Source organism: Cyphomyrmex costatus, unplaced genomic scaffold, assembly GCF_001594065.2.
Source record: "Cyphomyrmex costatus isolate MS0001 unplaced genomic scaffold, Ccosl1.0 scaffold419, whole genome shotgun sequence".
NCBI lineage: Eukaryota > Metazoa > Arthropoda > Insecta > Hymenoptera > Formicidae > Cyphomyrmex > Cyphomyrmex costatus.
In genome coordinates, this window is record NW_017278416.1 from 147,138 (window position 1) to 166,334 (window position 19,197).

Genomic DNA, 19,197 nt, shown 5'->3' on the forward strand with positions numbered 1-19,197 from the left:
ACCTTTTCATTTTTATGATATGATTTTTTTCGGATATCACTTACTTTTTAGAGTACAAATATATCACAAAGATATATATAAAAAGATTTAAAAATATTATATAACGAAAGAGAGTGAAATATACGGCGAAAGAGAGGGATGGTGGGGGTAGGAGGGGAGGATGAGGAAGAGGGTACAGTGCATGGACCTATAATATATGGACAGAGCATAGACAAGGAAACGATGATGCCAACATGTAGAATGAGACAGCATGATTTGCTCGTACTTTCTCTCTCTATACCAACCTGTACTAACTTACATGCGCTGCTGCGTGGAAGAAGAGTGGGGAAACAGACCGAACAAGATCGAACGCGTAGGTTAACAACGGATAGGCTGGGATAGGCGCAACAGTAGAAGAAAAGCAAATAATCTTTCTGAATGTTTCGTTTCTATTTTATTTATTTAATAGAACATTAATAAGAGAGAAATAAAGACACAAGTAATTCTTAATGTTCGTGAATATAATTTCAAAATTCAACATATAATATATATATATATATATGACAAACGTAAAAATTTTTTTAATCTGTGCATGTAATATGACATACGTACAAATAATAAATATAAAAAAATAATTTTATATACATTATATATTCATATATATATATATATATATGACAGGAAAAACAAAACATAAATAATTTACTGATGCTTAAACAAAATTAATTTGGTATGCATTGAGCGTATTCGTTCAATCGCTTCTTGCCTACAGGCTCCTTCATGGTGCAGTCTTATTGTACAATATTTTTTTGCAATTGCTTTAATTAATTGATATCTGTGGTCGTTCAAAGCAGCCGTAGAAGTCATGTGTTCTATATCGCTGAAGACATGCTGCGGTACCCTCGATAATATTAGTGTAACCATGTTTGTAATTCACTTTCTTGCAATAAATAAATTAGGATATGTTCGCACAACATATTCTGAGGTAATGCAGACTTCGATGAGGTCTTGGGACGCTAAAATAAGTCTACCTTCTGTTTTTATATTTTGCAATTTCGACTCGCTCGTTTTCCCTACGAGTGCCATGGAACAAGTATCACATTTAATTACTTTAGTCAATGATCTGGCAATGAAACCAGCTATATAAGATATAATATCTCTGGCATATTCAGAGCAAAACCAAACATTGTACAATAAAACATCATTATCATCATTTTTTGTAGATTTACTGTTTATGTTATTGTCAAAAAGATCGTCTATTCCATTCTTCAGAACGGAAACAGTTTCTGTTATATTTAATTATTTCGGGTGTGTTGCTGCTAAACTCATCACTTTTGTACTGTCCATGTTAGTGACGTTAGCTGTATTCGAAATTGTCGGATCAGCGTATACCAGCAATTTTTTGTATGCAGCCTTAAATTGCTTACAGGATGGATTGTTGTTAAATCCTCCACGACGTCTGATAGCGCTGAAAAATGTCTCAAGATGATCTTGCGAGAGTTTATATGTCATCAAAAAATTTATCTTTTCGGTTGCGAAAAGAGTTTCGGCAAGATTTATTGCGTTTTTCATGCAAACAATCATGCCAAGTAATCCTATTTTCCTTTGAGATTGAAGAATTAGACCTTTTTCATCACGTAACATTTCCAAATATGCACAATAACTTTGTACCTTGATCTTTATTTCCTCTAGATTTTGAACAGTAATGCATCTTTTGCTGTCCGACTTGCAAAGCAGATTTCTACTATTTAACAGATCAAATATATTGTTAATTTTAATGCAAAATCTGGTGGTAGCGGCAGAACCAGCAAATGCAGGAATATGCAAATCTTTGCGGCAAAATGTTAAAGCATCTGCAACGTTTTTGCTGAAAGTTTGTGTTGCAAGTTTAACTTTCATCTTTTCTTTTTGCCATTGAAGATGCCTTTTTCGAAGTTTGGTAGCAGCATGAAGACCTTGATCTTCTTGCAAAGTTACCAATTGTTCAAAGTAGTTCCAACAAATAATCTCGCCCTTCTCATCATACAATATCTTTTTACTGCCAAGTGTGTTACGGATTAATTTGATCATGTGTACAGCGTCGAGAAAAACATATATTTGATCGTTGGTTGCTGGGTGGGGAAAAATGGAATTATATTTGCGACATTATTTTGCAATATCATTACGCCCATTTCCTGAAACATTGTGATGTTCACTGATGTGCCATCAGTGGTAACTGAAACGATTTTTATACTGTTTTCGTGCAGTATCATTAAAGACTGTTTGAGCAGATTAACTCGTTCTTTACCAGACAATCCACTGATGAGAAAGTATGCAATTGGAATTTTAAAATGCATATTTATGCATGTCACTAAAAAAACGAGAGCATGTTCGGCTTCAGGCAATATGTCGTTGGCTCTATATGATTTCCAATATTCATCATACCTATATATTGATCACCATCTAATTCAACACATTTTCTTAAACTCATCTCGTCTGCAACGAGATTGAAAAACAGACATTTGCCTTCAGATGAAGCTGTTTTTACTTTCTCCTTCAATGCGGTGATAGCTTCTTCAGTAAAGCCAGGCGACCCATTGATATGTTGATACCACCGTCTGATTGTTAATGGATGTGGTAAGGATTTCATAAAGGTTTTCCGAACGTAATCGTATGCTGCACTCGAATAAAAATGTAATGTCATTGCAAATGTTCTAAGAGAATCTGGATACGCACTCTTTGCTACTGTACCGAACTGACGCTCCCAAAGTGCTTTACATTGCTCAGGAACAGAAGCCTATATCATAACAACCACAGAAACCAAAACCATTTTAGAAAGGAAAATGCGTATATTATACGCACATAAAGGTTATCAGTAATCCGTATACAAAATCGTATAATGCATTACAGTTTCACAGTCGTAGTTTTCAAATAATATTTTCAATAGCGGCAATTATAGGACAAATGCAAACTTAGCAAACAAAAATAATTAGAAATAAATTTATTTTGACGTTTCCGAATTTGCTTGAATTACTTGAATAAAGTAAAAATTATTTAGGTATAGTTATTTTTTCAGTATACCAAGTGTTCAATTACTTAATTCCTTACGGATATAATATTTGCAGCTTGATTGGATATTATTCGTTTTTCCTTTAATTCGACAATCAAGGATTGCATGTCCATAATCTTTTTCTTCTGTCGTCGAACTTGTTGATTCAATTTTAATATTTTACGTCTTTGATGGTCGACTGTGGTTGTGACTATTTGCCAAACGCGTTTTACTTTACGAGGAGATCCCAAATCCTTTTCGGAGCAATCTCCGAAATATCGTATCCATTGATAGTTTTTGTGTGATGATTCTGAAAGTTCAGCATTCATTCTCGGATCTCTGAAATAGATATGTTTCTGACCATTAATACAATTTCAATGTACAACCCCGATGAAAAACTTTATATATGGAATATACAGGGTGCGGCAGTTAAATCCGGACAAATTAAACTTTGTTTTAAAATATAATTTATTGACACAAAATACAAATGTAAAAGAAAATGTTTTTAGTCAATATTCGTGTGACCTGTCAGGAGTACAATTACTCAATATAACCGCCGTTGGTCTCAATTACCGCCTCCATCCTTGTCCTGAAGCGCCCGCACGCTCTCTGTAACGCAGCGCTGTCCATATTGGCGAATGCTGCTTCGATAGCGGCGCGTAGAGACGCGATATTAGGGTGCCGCGACTTGTTGGTAACCCGTTCAACAACGCTCCAAACATAGTAGTCGAGGGGGTTCAAATCCGGGCTATTCGGGGGCCAAAACTCTTTGGACCAGAACATGTCCGCATTGTCTGATAGCCAGTTTTGGACTAAATGGCTTGTGTGAGCCGGTGCACCGTCCTGTTGAAAAATATATTCCCTCCCCGCAGCCACAGTTACCATCCACGATACCAATTTCCGCACCGATTGTCCAGGGTCCTCCGAAATCAGCTCGTGAGCCCTTTCCACGACCGCCGGAGTTCGTGACACTCGTTCCCTCGAATAGGAACTCCTCGCCGGATTAGCGGAACCTTCCTCGGACTTCTCCGAAGCATTGTATTTCGCCACAACATCATAAACAGTCGATCTCGGGTACCCGAAGAATCGAATGATCTCGGTCGCCGAACGCCCAGCGCGAAGGCTTTCAATAATCGCGGCTCTTCGATTGTACTCCGCACTTGTACGTATCATCTCCGCTATTTTAAGATTATGACTGTTTACTAGACGCCCATGGCGTTCAAGAACCTCAATCACGACCTCTGATGGGACTACGATATAGCGGGAAATTCAAATTGAAATTTGTCCAGATTTAACTGCCGCACCCTGTATATATAAATACGTGATATCCTTATTTACTTAATTTTAATGACATGTATCATTTGTATAAAAGTTTTGATATCAATAGTCGGCGCCAAGTTAAATTCTACCTTATTACTTAATTTTAATGAAAAATAAGATGTAATTGAAAGGATAATTTTCTTTGTGACTCTTTGTACAAGAAATAATGCGAAAATTTATTATTTCAATTGTTTTTTATTTTCTTTTATGAATGTAAGCATTATTTTTCTTGTACCAAATAGTAATTTTCAAAAGAAAAAAGGATGTATGGACATATTTCGTACATACTTATATATGTTTGTATATATTTATATATAGATATTATATACATTCATGTATGAAAATTTTTCCATGGGGACATCATGCATAGATATTTTTCATACCTTTTATTACAACTATCAACGTCAGAATCATTTTGGACGATTTCCATATGGGATTGATTATTTTCCGTACTGTCATCAGTGTTTGAAATACTCGGCGTTTTATTTCCATTGTCATTATTTATATTTTCACTGTTTATAATAACGCTTTGTTTTACATCCCTTTCGTCAACAGTGTTCGAGGTCACTTTCGTTACAATTTGTATTTCCTTAATATTTTTATTAATATTTGATATTTTTTCTCTATAACACAATTATAAATAATGCCAGCAGCTTGTTCAGTGACATACATAATCTTTTGAATAGCAATGTAATATAAATGTATACCTCGAATGATGAAAAATCAAAAATTGTTGGTATTGCATCCGGCTTGATATATTTCCTTGGTTTCTTTCCTGTCATGGAATAGAAAAAGCAATTATTTTCGAAATGCTGGCTACACAAAACGTGTGATTTTCTTGATTCATAATTCTCTTGTCCAATGGCTGCAATCCATAACTGACGTATTTGTTCATTCTTTGGAAACCTTTTAGGCAACACGTGACAAAATTAGAACTATATATATATATTATTTTCGATAAAACCAATAATTACAAATATTATTTACTATTTACGCATAAAGAGATATATTGTCGATCAGATTAATTTTCTTATATTTACACGCAACACACGTACGCATTTCACTTTCCACATATTCAAAATGACTATTTTTATTGAAAAAAATTTCTTGGTTGAACGAAAATAAATGCTTTCTGCTGTATATAAAATAGGAACGAGACGTTCAGAACGATTATTTGTTTTTCTTCTACTGTTGCGCCTATCCGTTGTTAACCTACGCGTTCGATCTTGTTCGGTCTGTTTCTCCCAAGAAGACTAGAACCAGGAGAGTAAACTCGGTCAAATATCGGTAGTGGGGGTAGGCCAAAAAGTGACGGCGGATAACTTCCCCCACTCTTGCGCTTCATTAGTCCTCTCTGTCGCTCTGATAGTCGTTTTCAATTCGTGACTGCGCATGTCAAACAAACCTTGTTTCTGTTTAATTGAATTTTGGACTCAAGAAGACTAAAAATCATACATATTTCAATATATGTTATTCCAACGACGACGGAAATATTAATAATATTCTGTAAATAAAAAAAATTACTGTAATCATCCTCCAAAATTTGTATACAATACAGAATTTACCTATAAACAAGTTATTTAATATACAGTATAATTTCTTTTTACAACTTACATTCTGTTTAAGATGGTTTAAGATTTTTTTCTTTTTTAAGTGTGTCCCTCGGATGAGGGGAAAATAAAGCGTCTAGCCCTAACCTTTTTGGGCTATATAACTTTGGGCCAAGAAGACTTCTTGATAACGCAAAGGTTAAGAACAAGACTTCTTGGTTATAACCGACGCGCGCATGCGCAAACTTTCATTCAATGTGCAATGCCACTGCGCATTGAATGAATAACCGCGGACGTTTTTTGACCTACCCCCACCACGCTAGTTTACTCTCCTGGTTCTAGTCTTCTTGGTTTCCCCACTCTTCTTCCACGCAGTAGCGCATGTAGGTTAGTACTAGAGACCTAGAAAACAGAGATGCGTCATTGAAGGGTATGGCTTGATTGGCTGTCTAAATCACGTGATCAGAGAGCTATTTTAATTCACTATTGCATCTGATAGATATAGTTTTATAACGTATGTACATATATATATAGAGAAAAATTTAGACAATACAGTGTCGAAGTGCAATGAACAACTATTATTATGGTATAAATATTCTTATTTGTGTGAATATTTAATATCGGACTTAACCTAACCTAATCTAATCTTTCTACCTTTGCATCAACTGTCATCAGCTTATTGGTCAAGAGCACTTATATTGAATTAAAATGGCGATGGTTACCTAACCCAACCGACGCAATGTCGCATCTCTGTTTTCTAGGGCTCTAGTTAGTACAGGTTGGTATGGAGAGGGAAAGTACGAGCAAATCATGCTGTCTCACTTTATGTCCTAATATTACGGTTTCCTTGTCTATCCTATAGGCATATGGTGGGGATGCTCGGTCCATATATTATAGGTCCATGGTACAGTGGGTAGAAGTTGATACGAGGTGTGAGTAAAAGGTGAGAAAGGACGTTACAAAGTTATAATATGATCGAACGGACAGAGAAGGAAACGTTACTTCATTTTTCATGAAAATCATCACTTTTCGACCGCTCATATGTCCAGAACGACTTGACCGATTTTAATTTTTTTTTTAGCTCAAATTACTCGTAGCGATGACGCCTTTCAGACATATTACGTACGATTCAAAATTTTTTGTATTTTAGTAGTTATGCACCCCCCAAAAATGGACTTTAGTGGTTCGGGATAAGAGACTTGTAGTGTTTATTATTAATCTTTTAAATTTAAATTAACTCTCTAGTAGTTTTTTGAACATGGCAGGAGACTCTATCGCGTCTCCTGATTCTACTTTCTTTTCTTAATACTTTTTCTATTACTTGCAATTTTTTAAAATAATGATTTTGCTTGGTCATGTTTTTTATTATTAGGTCAATCGGAAAGTTCCGTCCATCTAGCGGCGAATATCTATAGTTGGAACTATCGATAACTGTAATGTCTAAATCAAGCTTTATTTTTTAGTTTTACCATCTGTCAATAAAATTCAGTATATTGAAGTATGCACCAATAATATTGTTTCTTACTGCATCGAAAATGTCGAAATTTGAGTCAAATAAACGTCATTTACGCGAAGTTAATCTTTTGCTTCAAAGATGACTGCAGTTGAAGCTCATTGAATGCTTGTAAAAGTTTATGGTGATAGTGTTTCTTCCGATAAAACATGCAGAGAATGGTTTCGACACTTTCAAAGTGATAATTTTGATGTGGAGAACAAAGAGCGTTCTGGACGGCTAAGAGCATTTGAAGATAAAGAATTGCAGGCATTGGTGGATGAAGATCCATGTTAAACACAAAAACTACTTACAGAAGCATTAAATTGTGTTCAATCTGTTTTTTCCGATCGTTTAAAAGCCTTAGGAAAGGTCTGTAAGGAAGTAAAATGGGTCCCATATGAACTAAAGCCAAGAGATATTGAAAGGCGGAAAACCACCTGCGAAATTCTGTTTGCTAGACAACAAGAAAGGGGTTTTTGCTTCAAATTGTGACTAGCGATGAAAAGTGTATCTATTTCGATAACCCCAAACGTCGAAAAACCATTTGCGATCCAGGTCTACCTTCGATATCGACGCCAAAATGCAAAATTCATGGGAAGAAGACCGGCCATGCTCTGTATTTGGTGGGACTAGAAGGGTGTAATGTACCATGAGCTGTTGAAATTTGTCTAACAGTCACAGGAAATCTACCGAGAACAAATAATCCGTTTGAGCCGAGCATTGCGTGACGAGAATATGATACAAGACAGCATAAAGTGATTTTGCCCCATGACAACGCTCGACCTCACGTCATTAAGGTTGTTAAGAAAACATTGGAAGCACTTCGCTGAGAATAGTGACCCTCTAATAAGAGTCTGGACACGTGAAGTCCGCCATTATTCGTCGAAATTGTGCGAGAGAGAAAAAATCATGCTATCTCATTCTAGTGGCGCTGTAAGTTGTAGCTGATTGTAGCTCTACAAACTTCATAGTTTCTGTTTCTGTTTCGTCTCGCCTCATGCATCGTATCATTTTTAAGACCAGGACCATTAATATTCGAAGAAGAAGAAGAATCATTATGATTAATATTATTATATTATATATTATTATTATATTATTATTATATTATTATTATTATTATTATTATTTATTATTATTATTAATATTATTATATTATTATGATTAATATTATTATTTATATTATTTTTATTATGCGTTAAAGGAATATATGTTACATTTTTGTTATATGTTAAATATAATAATTACAAAAACATTTTTATTAAATATAAATACTGTATATCTAATATACATAAATAATATGAAATATACATGAAATATTTTTTTCTGCATAAATATACTACTTTATTTATTCCCTATTGGTGCTACCTAAGTATTTTTTGTTAAGAATTTTAAAGCATTAATTGTATTATTTGTATTTAAATTTAATTTTTATTAAAGTTTCTTAATCTTGTAATATTTTTATAAATTTTATATATTCTTAATATATTAATTTTTATATTTTCAATATATTTATAATACTTACTTAATTGTTGTTTTCATTTTATGAAAGACATATTGCAACGTTTTTTTTACATAAAAGTTTTTATAGAAAATATTTAATAATGTTAATATAAGTTAAATAATAATAAAAATAAAAATTGTAATTTATTCTACTTTAATTTTTACGAATTTATTAATTTTTACAATTTATAAATTTAAAGAAATTTGCGGGAATGGATGATAAATGTCGGACCAATCACAAACCGGGGAGAAGGTGGCCAGACTCTTATTAGAGGGTCACTAGCTGAGAAGTGCTACCTCATGCGGTTTATTCACCAGACTGTGCCCCTTCCGACTTACACTTGTTTCGGTCGATGGCACACGCACTTGCTCAGAAACGCTTTAATTCTTATGAAGACGTCGAAAAATGGGTCTTTAACTGGATATCCTCCAAGGATGAGGCATTCTTTCGCCGCGGAATTCCGCTTGCTGCCCGAAAGATGGAAAAAATTCGGATGGGAGAAAATTGCTAACGATGGACAATATTTTGATTGATGCACTTCTTGATTTTGTTTTTTAAATAAAATCATACTTTTTGCAAAAAAAACGGATGGAATTTTCCGATTAACCTAATATTTGATTTTTTTTACGATTTGATTGAAAAAAAATTACATGTTTATTTTTATGGAAGTTATAAAAAATCGAACTGAGTTGGATGAGTATTCAAATATTATTGTTATGTATAATGTGACGTTTAAGAGTTAATATTTTATTTTCGGCCTGGGAATTAATGATGTCAAGTATATTATTGATTAAAGCATTTAACATTATATTTCAAATAATTATATTTATTATTAATTTATTATTAATTATAGCCGAGAAAAGCTTTAGTCGAACAACTAAGTCGAGTGTTACCAGATGATAGTTTACCAGAGGCTGTGTCATTGATATCCATAACAGATCCTGGTGGTGCTGTACTTGCAGCAAAACTTCAAGAAAGAAATCATAAAGTTTTGACAACCGCCTCTCCAGCTGATATACGTGCAACATTCACGTGTTTGGTCACGCGAATACAAAAATTGTAATTATCATATCTCTTTAATTTCTTAATTAGTATTTTTTAATTCATCTCTTTGTCGCAAAATTTGAATTTTTTAATTAACTCTCTTTAAAATTACTGAAATAAAGTGTTTTATCTATTTTAATAAGGTTGCCATAAGACAGGAAAAGTCAGGAAATTTAAAAATGCGTCAGGGAAAGCCAGGGATTTAGCAAACTTTTCTGGAAAAATACAATAGCTGTAAAGAAATTTAAAATATCTGTTTAGCTCGGTGTCTGTTTCATTTATATCACGGCGCCATAGTCGTTAAAATCAAGGAAAGCATTTTTGGAGATACTTGCTTTAGAGTAGGATAATTTCTAGAATTTGTATGTTTTTGTGAAAAAGATCTTTATTCTGAGTCCTTATTCATGGTCAAGCATTTGTGGAAAGAGTATTTTCAATAAACAAGGAATGTATTGTTGAAAATCAATTATCTATGTCTCTAATATCTCAGAAACAAGTTTACGATGGCCTTAAGGCTGCTGGTGGTCTTACTAAACTTATAATAGATAAAAAGATGATTTTATCTTACAAAAATGCGAGGGATATGTAAAGCACTGGAAAAGCAGCGCTTTGAGGAAGAACAAGAAAATGCAAAGATTGCTAAAAAAAGTTCTTTGTTTAAAAAAAATTTCAGAATTGAGGATTAAGAAGGCAAAACTTTTGACAGAGAAAATTAATGAACTAAATGCTCTTGATGAAGAAATAACGCCACTGACATCATTAACATTCGATTAAGAGGCTTGTACAATTTTTTATATTAACTTGCAATATTTAAGTTTTCTTTAAGAATTTGAAATTTTAGTTTTTATGTTAAAAAGCTAACGTAAACTTGTAAAGATTTAAAATACTTTACTAAGAACATCGAAGTTTATCTGTTTTTTTGTTTTTTATAAAAAAAGTTCTATATCACTTATGAACAAGTGAGTAAAATAAATGTTAATTTTATATTTTTGTGACTTTTCTTTCAAATATGTTAACGTTTATAATAGCAGATTGAGATTTTAATAAGCAGGACGTAGTTTTGATAAAAAAGAAACTGTATTCATTGATTTATGTTTCTTTATATTCTAAATACAATAGCAAAAAAAACGAGAGGAAGAGGAAAAGAATCATGTTCATACATAAAAAGAAAAGACAAAAAATACTACTAACTTAACAATTAAGTTAGTAGTATTTTTTATAATTACTAACTTAACAATTAAATGTAGTCAGCAACATTAATAGTAATTTTATTACACTGTTACGTTAAATTGCTTGATCAACAAAATATTTAACAATTTTCAAATCAGGATGAAAATACAAAAAACATTTCAAAATATGTATTATTGAAAATCATCAGGAAAAATCATAAAATTTTGTTTGGAAGTGTCAGAGAATTTTAGAATGAAAAATTTGTGGCAACCCTGTTGAAATATGTTTCCCTTTGTCTCTTTTTGTATTAATTGTATAGTATATGTTATATACTATACAATTAATACAAAATACGGACAAAGTCCGTAAGTGGGCAATGTTGACATTATACATCAAGCAACTCGGGCAATATCAATAATGTCTACTATGTGAACTTTACCCGTAACATATGTACATATAAAATAAAAACATCGTTGTGCATCTTTCTCATTTCAAAGAGATTATTTTTAAAAAAAGAATCTCAAGATCAGATTTGCATAATATATACTAATTGTAGATCTTTGTATTCAGTTGCAACAGTTCCGCAAAGCCACCGGCACCCATAAAAGTTATTATTGCTGGTGGAGATAGTTTCATAAACGCAGTTCTCCGTCATTATGTTGACTTGTTGAGCTTTAGACCACCAGATTGGCAAAACTACATGAAATTCTTAGTGGTGCCACTCGGTTCAAACACGTTAACGCGATATCTTGGTTCTATTGACGCCAAGTATTCGAAGCTTTTTGGAGAAGAGTGGAAGGAACTTTTGGAAAGAGAAGGTGGAGGATTGAGCGAATGCGCGGCACGAGTATCGGAATATCTGGCCATAGCAAATATGATTTTACTACTACCTATAGCAGAAGCTATGGTTACATACAGGTAAGCGATATAACACTTTTTTAACAATTCTAAGAACAGATATATTAGAAAAAGATTGATTATATTCGTAGGGAAACAGACGACAGTAGCCAAATCTTTATTCCCTTTATAAATGATGTTCGTGTCGGTTGCCCAGACAGTAGTTCTTCTGCATCTGTCGATCTAGAAGAGAGCAATGTTAGTATGTCCGGTTCTCCGCCTTCTTTACCTCCTCCAAGTTTGCCTGTTCCAACTCCCGGAAAGTTGACACCACCTAGTAGTCCCAACGTAGGCCAACCAGCAAGGGAAGGATGGGAACCAGTAGAGCTACAGCTGGATTATTGGAGTAAACAGACTCAAGGTGAAAAGGGAAAGAGTACGTTACGTCAAGCTTTCAGAGCGTTGCATGTGCAAAGACTTCCCTCATTAGGCGAAGTTCCAGGACATCACTTGTCTATGAATTTCACGACAAAAGAGAAAAAACAAAAAAGTAAGACCAAAATTAAATTATATTTTTACTTCTAAAAAATGCGATTAATTTTAGTTAAAAATTATAAATTAAATGTAAGATAAATTTTGAAGGAAAATTGTTCTCTTTCAGTAATGAGATTAGGTAAAAAAAAGGAAAAAGAGAAAGAAAATGAGCCAAAAAGTCAATCGGTGGATGGAGTGACACGTCTCATATGTTCTGCGAAAACTCACAACATTCCATTGAGAGGTAAATTTCTTTTATTATATAAATTTTTACGATTTTATTATTATAAATTTCATATAAATAATTTTAAATATATATCTACACAATATATAGGGTTGAGTAATAATTAGTTAAAAGTTAAAAAAAAGTTAAAAGTTAATAATTTTTAATTTAATTTAGTTTTTTATATAATTTAGTTACTTTTAAATTTTAGTAGTAGTATTAGTAGTAACAGATAGCAGGTTGGGCTTTATATAAACCCTCGAGCATGACCTAGATCTTTGAGGTTCCATTGTCACTCCCTACTTGTTCGTTAGGTCATTCAGTCAAGCCGAGCCTCGTATCACGTACTAAGCGACTGCTGACCTTCGCTTCTTCTAGATCCTTAGGTGTCATAAACATATGTCCCAAAGATCTGCAATATATCTTTTGTAAGAAAGTAAAGGGCAGCGGCACAGTAAGTGTAGGCTGATCTTGCTTTCTTCTCCACACAGCCAGCAGTCTTTTTGCTCCGCTAGCCCTAGGTTAAATAAATGATAAAAAAATGTGTGCTTTGAGAGGCAAGTGCCCTGTAAGGAGACCTATACCTATTCTCAGTTTGTCTTTTCCCATTACCAAAAGTTCTCTAGTTCTTATTGGTTTGTTGGGACGTTTCATAAGTTGTTTGGTTCATCGGTATCCTTCTGTCCCCTTTCAGAAGTTCAAACCACTTTTTGATGTGTTTTATTCCTACAGAAAAGGAGACTCCAACGGTCTGTTCAAGCGGGTCCTTTTCGGTGCCCAGCTTTGCCAACCGTCTGCTCTCTCATTTCCAGGTATTCCCAGGAACCCACATTAGGGTCACTTGATTTATTTCCCCTAGTGTTGTGAGAGCTTGCATGCAGTCTCAAACCACAGATAATTCTGTGCAGGTTCTAGCAACTGCTTCAATTGCTGTTCTGCTATCTGAACAGATATAGATTTGCTTCCTGCATTTTCTATTTAGTAGGAGTTCTGCACATTTCAGAATGGTCAGTACTTCAGCTTGGAAAAAACTGGCCAGCTCATTCATCGATATAGTTTCTTCATGATTGATATTGGATCCATATATACTTGCTATATTGTTGTACCTCTCGGTGCAACAAGATATTATTTTGGGATTCGTTCCGCTCAAAGAGTTGGGACCCACGAGGAAAGACGAGGATAGTGAAAAGGTCGTCGAACAATCACTCACTTCACCACACTTCTATTTAAAATAACCCTTTTTATTTAACAATTTGATAATTGATTACAAATGTTGTACCCCTTTATTCATATAATTATTTATTACTAAAGATTACAATGCTTTTTAGTAACTGTAACTTTCATTTAATTAATACAGTTGTTTAGTTAAATGAATATATTTTAAAGTTATCGCTCGTGACTTATGAGTAAACCGGTCGGCGACGGTATCGCGGATGTTACTTGACTCGGTTCTCGCGACGCGCGTAACGTATCGTTACGTTTAGATTTCAAGACAAGACTCTGCGCTCGGCAATTAGGCGGTCGCTTATATTGAGTTTGATGATATCGCTTTTGGTCTTTGATCGGACCATATATGGTAATATTCGTCGCGCTAGAGGCGCGATCGCGTGATTAAGGAATGTGCAATCTTGCACTTTCGCTGTCGGTTGCCTTGCCGAGTGCATTTAGGTATTTCGCGCGCTATGATCTTAGATCGACGCTTTGTCGCGCGCGGTTTAAAGAATGTGCAGACTTGCATTTCCGGTGCTGGTTGCTATGCCGGTTGAAATGAAATAATTAATAAAATAAGTGATAGCCATTCGGGCTATAACACCCTTCCCCCGTTGGAAAAGAAAAACGGAGGAACGGAGTTTTTCGTTAAACATATTATTATTAAAAACGTGTGCTTTTACTTCGTTTTAAAATTGGCTTTGGAAGTTCGAAAGCGAAGCTTATGTCCTCGTCTGCACGTTCCTTTTTGTTGTATTTACTCCGTTTCTTTTTTCGTAGGATATAGATTATAATGATTATTAATACTAGGAATACAGCAATTCCGCTAGTTGCCATTGGAGAAATAAAGTGTTCCAATCAGAACTGGAGATTTTCATTTTCGTCAATATTGTCGTTTATTTTATCTAATTTTAATTTGAAATCTTTTAGTTCTGATGAGTTGACATTGACTTCTTTTGTTTTTATTTATTCGTTTCTGTCAGTCTTCGTTTGTTGTTCGTTTTTTAAGAAAAATATATTGTATTCTGGCATGAATGATTCTATTACTGTCTCGTGTAATGTTTTTTGTGACTGTAGCGTTGTGTCTGACGTTATTAATTTACAATCTTCTGTAAGGAAATTTTTCCTGTGTTTTCAATTGTTTCCTTTATTTGTCCGTGGTCTTTACATTTTATAAGAATTTGTTCTTTTTTCGTTGTCGCAAATAACCACGAATGGGGGTTATTTAGTGGTATCCATACAGTGTTGTTTGATGTCTTATTTTCTATTTCGCAATTGTTATCATATTCTTTATTTCCCAAATATATTTCTATCTCGCAGGTCGGATTTAAGTTAGCGCGGCGTATTTCAAAGTTTTCGCTACATATATAGTTGTTATAAATTGTTTTACAATTTTTTAGATTATTATTATTAATTATTAAATATGATCGTCCTTCCGTGTATACGGCAATTAACGGGTTTTTTATTTTTAAATATACAAATACATTTTTATTATGATTTACCGGTAATGGTATTGAATATATTTTAAAGTTATCGCTTGTGACTTATGAGTAAACCGGTCGGCGACGGTATCGCGGATGTTACTTGACTCGGTTCTCGCGACGCGCGTAACGTGTCGTTACCTTTAGATTTCAAGACAAGACTCTGCGCTCGGCATTTAGGCGGTCGCTTATATTGAGTTTGATGATGTCGCTTTTGGTCTTCGATCGGACCATATATGGTAATATTCGTCGCGCTAGAGGCGTGATCGCGTGATTAAAGAATGTGCAATCTTGCACTTCCGCTGTTGGTTGCCATGCCGAGTGCATTTAGGTATTTCGTGCGCTATGATCTTAGATCGACGCTTTATCGCGCGCGGTTTAAAGAATGTGCAGACTTGCATTTCCGGTGCCGGTTGCTATGCCGGTTGAAATGAAATAATTAATAAAATAAGTGATAGCCATTCGGGCTATAACAGTATATCGACCCTTGGTTCCCGATTCATCTGAGAACTACGTTCTACATTTGGATTGGTTGTGAAATTAGAATTGTTCCAGTCTTTCCTGGTCGGTATTTGAACTTTGAAAGTTTTCTCCAGCTGGTATTTTCTAGGAATCCTATCTTGTTTCAAAGTAAAGGAGACTCTATCGGAGAGTTCTTATTAGACTTATTCCAGTCTGGTGTGTCCTGGTTTGGTTTCCTTCTATTCACCCTGACACTTTAGTCTATATGCTGTTTGGCTGTGCATATAATCACTTGGTTCAGGGGCGCAGTATCAAGTGCTATCTCCAGCATCTTGGCTGGTATGGATTTCATGGTCCCTGGTATCTTCCCTGTAGGCTTTTGAGCAGGTTCCTTGCCTCCACTTTTTCCGACCACCAGACTACCGTTGCATATGTAAGTCTTGGTAATAACACCATCTTATGTAATCACAGGGCTGCTCTGAGGTTTAATTCCCAGTTCTTACCCATGGCTCTTCTGCAGATTCACATAGAGGTGTAAAATTTTTTCCTCTTTTCCTCGAGGTGTGGTTTCCAGCTCAATTTGGGGTCCAGGTGGACACCCAGATATTTCACTGAATTTGCGTATTTTATTTCCTTTCCCCAGAGTCTTAGTGGCTCAATGGGTTACGACTTGTATTTTCTGGTGAAGATCATGGCCGAGGTCTTTGTTGGATTACTATCCTCTCGTCTTGCACCAGTTCTGTACAATTTTCAAGGCTTCGTCCATGCGTTCCTTGAGTGTTGCAAGGTAGTTGTCTCTAGTCATTATGGCCACGTCATCCGCATATCCGTAGACCTCGAAGCCTGATTCTTTCAGTTCAGTAAAAAGTTCGTCGATTACCAAGCAGTGGTGAGAGCACTTTTCTCTGCGTGCAGCCCGCCGCCAAGCGACCCTCAACTATGCTGTTATCATGACTGACGGTCATTCTTCTGCCCTTCAGCATGTGCTCTGTCCAATCCATTAGTATTACTGGAATTTCGAATCTATTCATGGTATCTTTAATCGACATATTCAAGGTGCTATCAAAAGCTTCTTCAGTGTCTATGAAGACCTATTGTATATCCCTTTGCAGTCAATTGTATCTCGACTCTGCTCACAAATGATTTAGAGTGATATCCGTAGATTTATCTTCGCTATAGACGTATTGGAAGGAGTTCAGTGGCTTAGCAATAAGAGAAGTCTTCTTCTATCTTTCAGATAAATATTAATAAACAAAGCTCTCGATGTCAAAACACTAACAATAAGAAAAATGTAAAGGGCAATTACGAGAGTCGTCTATATAAATAAATCAATAAATTTACATATGAAATAAAATTAAAAATGTAATTGAATAAAATTAAAAATAATATTGTACATAACATGTTTCGGTTCCTGGATTGAGCTTTCATCAGATGTAAATGAAAACCATGATATTTCAATGACGATGGAGTTGTAAATGTGTGTGTTGCGTTCCGTAACAACTTCCCATTTTATTTCCGATACGTAGACGATGTATTAACTATTGTCTCCTCATCCAAGACAGAAGAGTTACTTAATCATTTTAATTATTTTCACCCGTGTCTTCAGTTTACCTTGGAAGTTGGAGGTAGTACTATAATATAAACTTTTTAGACTCGACTATTACAATAAAAAATGAACAATTAAAATTTGACTGGTATCATAAACCAAGTTTTTTAGATATCTTAATTGAAGATTTCTTATTGAACTATCTACAATTTCACAAAAAAGAGGTACAATGGTATCACTAGTAGATAGAGCTATTTTATTATCTGACCACGATTATCACACAAAAAATTTAAAAATTAAATTAATAAAATTATTAACATTTTATTAAAGAATAATTAACCGATTGATTTTATCTTTGACACAATAACAAAAGAATTAAAAGCCGATATCAAAGAAATGTAAATTTACTGATTTCAATCGCCGACTACTATTAATAATTATACTGCCTCACAATCTTGGTTTGTGGTCCTTATATACTAGGTGCGCAACTAAGTTTCCGGGTTTCACACATAGATGGCGGTAACGACACATGTAGTTGACATACATGACTAAAGTTGTGTTTTTTTTTATAGCTTATATAGAAATCTGTCAACAATAATCAGTCATCATACCAACACATATCGCAACGCAAAAGTATTTTTCCTAACAATCAAGATGTCAAGTTTTGTGCCAAATAAACAGCATTTGCGGGAAGTTTTGCTTTTCTGCTTTAACTCGAACAAAAATGTAGCTGAAGCACGTCGTTTGCTCAAGGAGGTATACGGCGAACATGCACTATCGAAAACTACCTGTGAAGATTGGTTTAAACGCTTCAGAAGTGGCGATTTCAACACTAAGGACAAGGAGCGCTCTGGAAGACCAAAAACAATTGAGGACGCCGATCTGCAAGCGTTATTGGATGAAGACGATATGCAAACACAAGATCATACTTGCGGAGGCATTAACTGATAAATTTGAGCCATGCATTGCTCGAAAAACGAATGGGACACGAGACGCGAACGAGTGATATTGCAGCATGACAACGCTCCGTGCCATCGCACTTCCATCGTCCAGGACACCATCAAAACGCTAAAATGGGATCTGCTACCGCACCCGCCGTATTCACTAGACCTGGCATCTTCCGATTATCACTTGTTCCGGTCGATGGCGCATGGCTTGGCTGGGCTACACTTGACCAATTTCGAAGAAGTGCAAAATTGTTTGGATGAATGATTTCGGTCCAAAGACGCGTCGTTTTATCGTCACGGTATTCATGTATTGCAAAAGAGACGGCAAAAATGTGTAGCGAGTGAGGGACGATACTTTGAATGAACCATTTTTTGTATTTTTCTTGAAATTTTTCATTTTTCATTGATCAAAAAAACCCGGAAACTTAGTTGCGCACCTAGTACCTTCATGTACTGAAAGGTTCAATCGATTCAATAACTGTGAACAGAATTGCGTTCCATAGTTTAAATAAATTACAAAAATATATCAAGGTTCATAAAGATCTTTCATAAAAATCACAAGTATCGAAAAATAACGTCGTTTATAAGATCACGTGCAATGATTGTGAAGCAACGTACGTTGGACAGACGAGCAGACAATTAAAAACCAGAACATCGAAATCATACAAGATGGAACACGTCTGCTCGTTCGATAATGGAATATAAATTATAATTCGGTCATGAGTTCCAGTGGGACAATATAAAAATTCTAGATGAAGAACCTTGCTATTGTAAAAGATTGATTTCTGAGATGGTGAATATCAAAAGACAAAAAAACAGTTTTAATCTTCAAACAGATACAGAAGGCCTCCATAAAAAATACATTCCGATT

At 34.7% G+C, this 19,197-nt stretch overlaps 1 protein-coding gene across 3 annotated transcripts in view; it reads left to right on the top strand.

The window, feature by feature from the left end:
* KrT95D (phosphofurin acidic cluster sorting protein KrT95D) overlaps nt 1-19,197 on the top strand; it is a 141,286-nt gene that overhangs the window by 117,621 nt on the left and 4,468 nt on the right. For 2 of the 3 annotated variants that reach the window (XM_018544078.1, XM_018544079.1), the window contains 4 exons: nt 9,727-9,932; nt 11,658-12,005; nt 12,077-12,474; nt 12,586-12,702. In XM_018544078.1, coding sequence (XP_018399580.1) covers nt 9,727-9,932; nt 11,658-12,005; nt 12,077-12,474; nt 12,586-12,702 — 1,069 coding nt within the window. Of the gene's footprint in view, nt 1-9,726; nt 9,933-11,657; nt 12,006-12,076; nt 12,475-12,585; nt 12,703-17,951; nt 18,069-19,197 lie in introns of those variants that run through there. The other variant, XM_018544080.1, reaches the window with a different exon arrangement.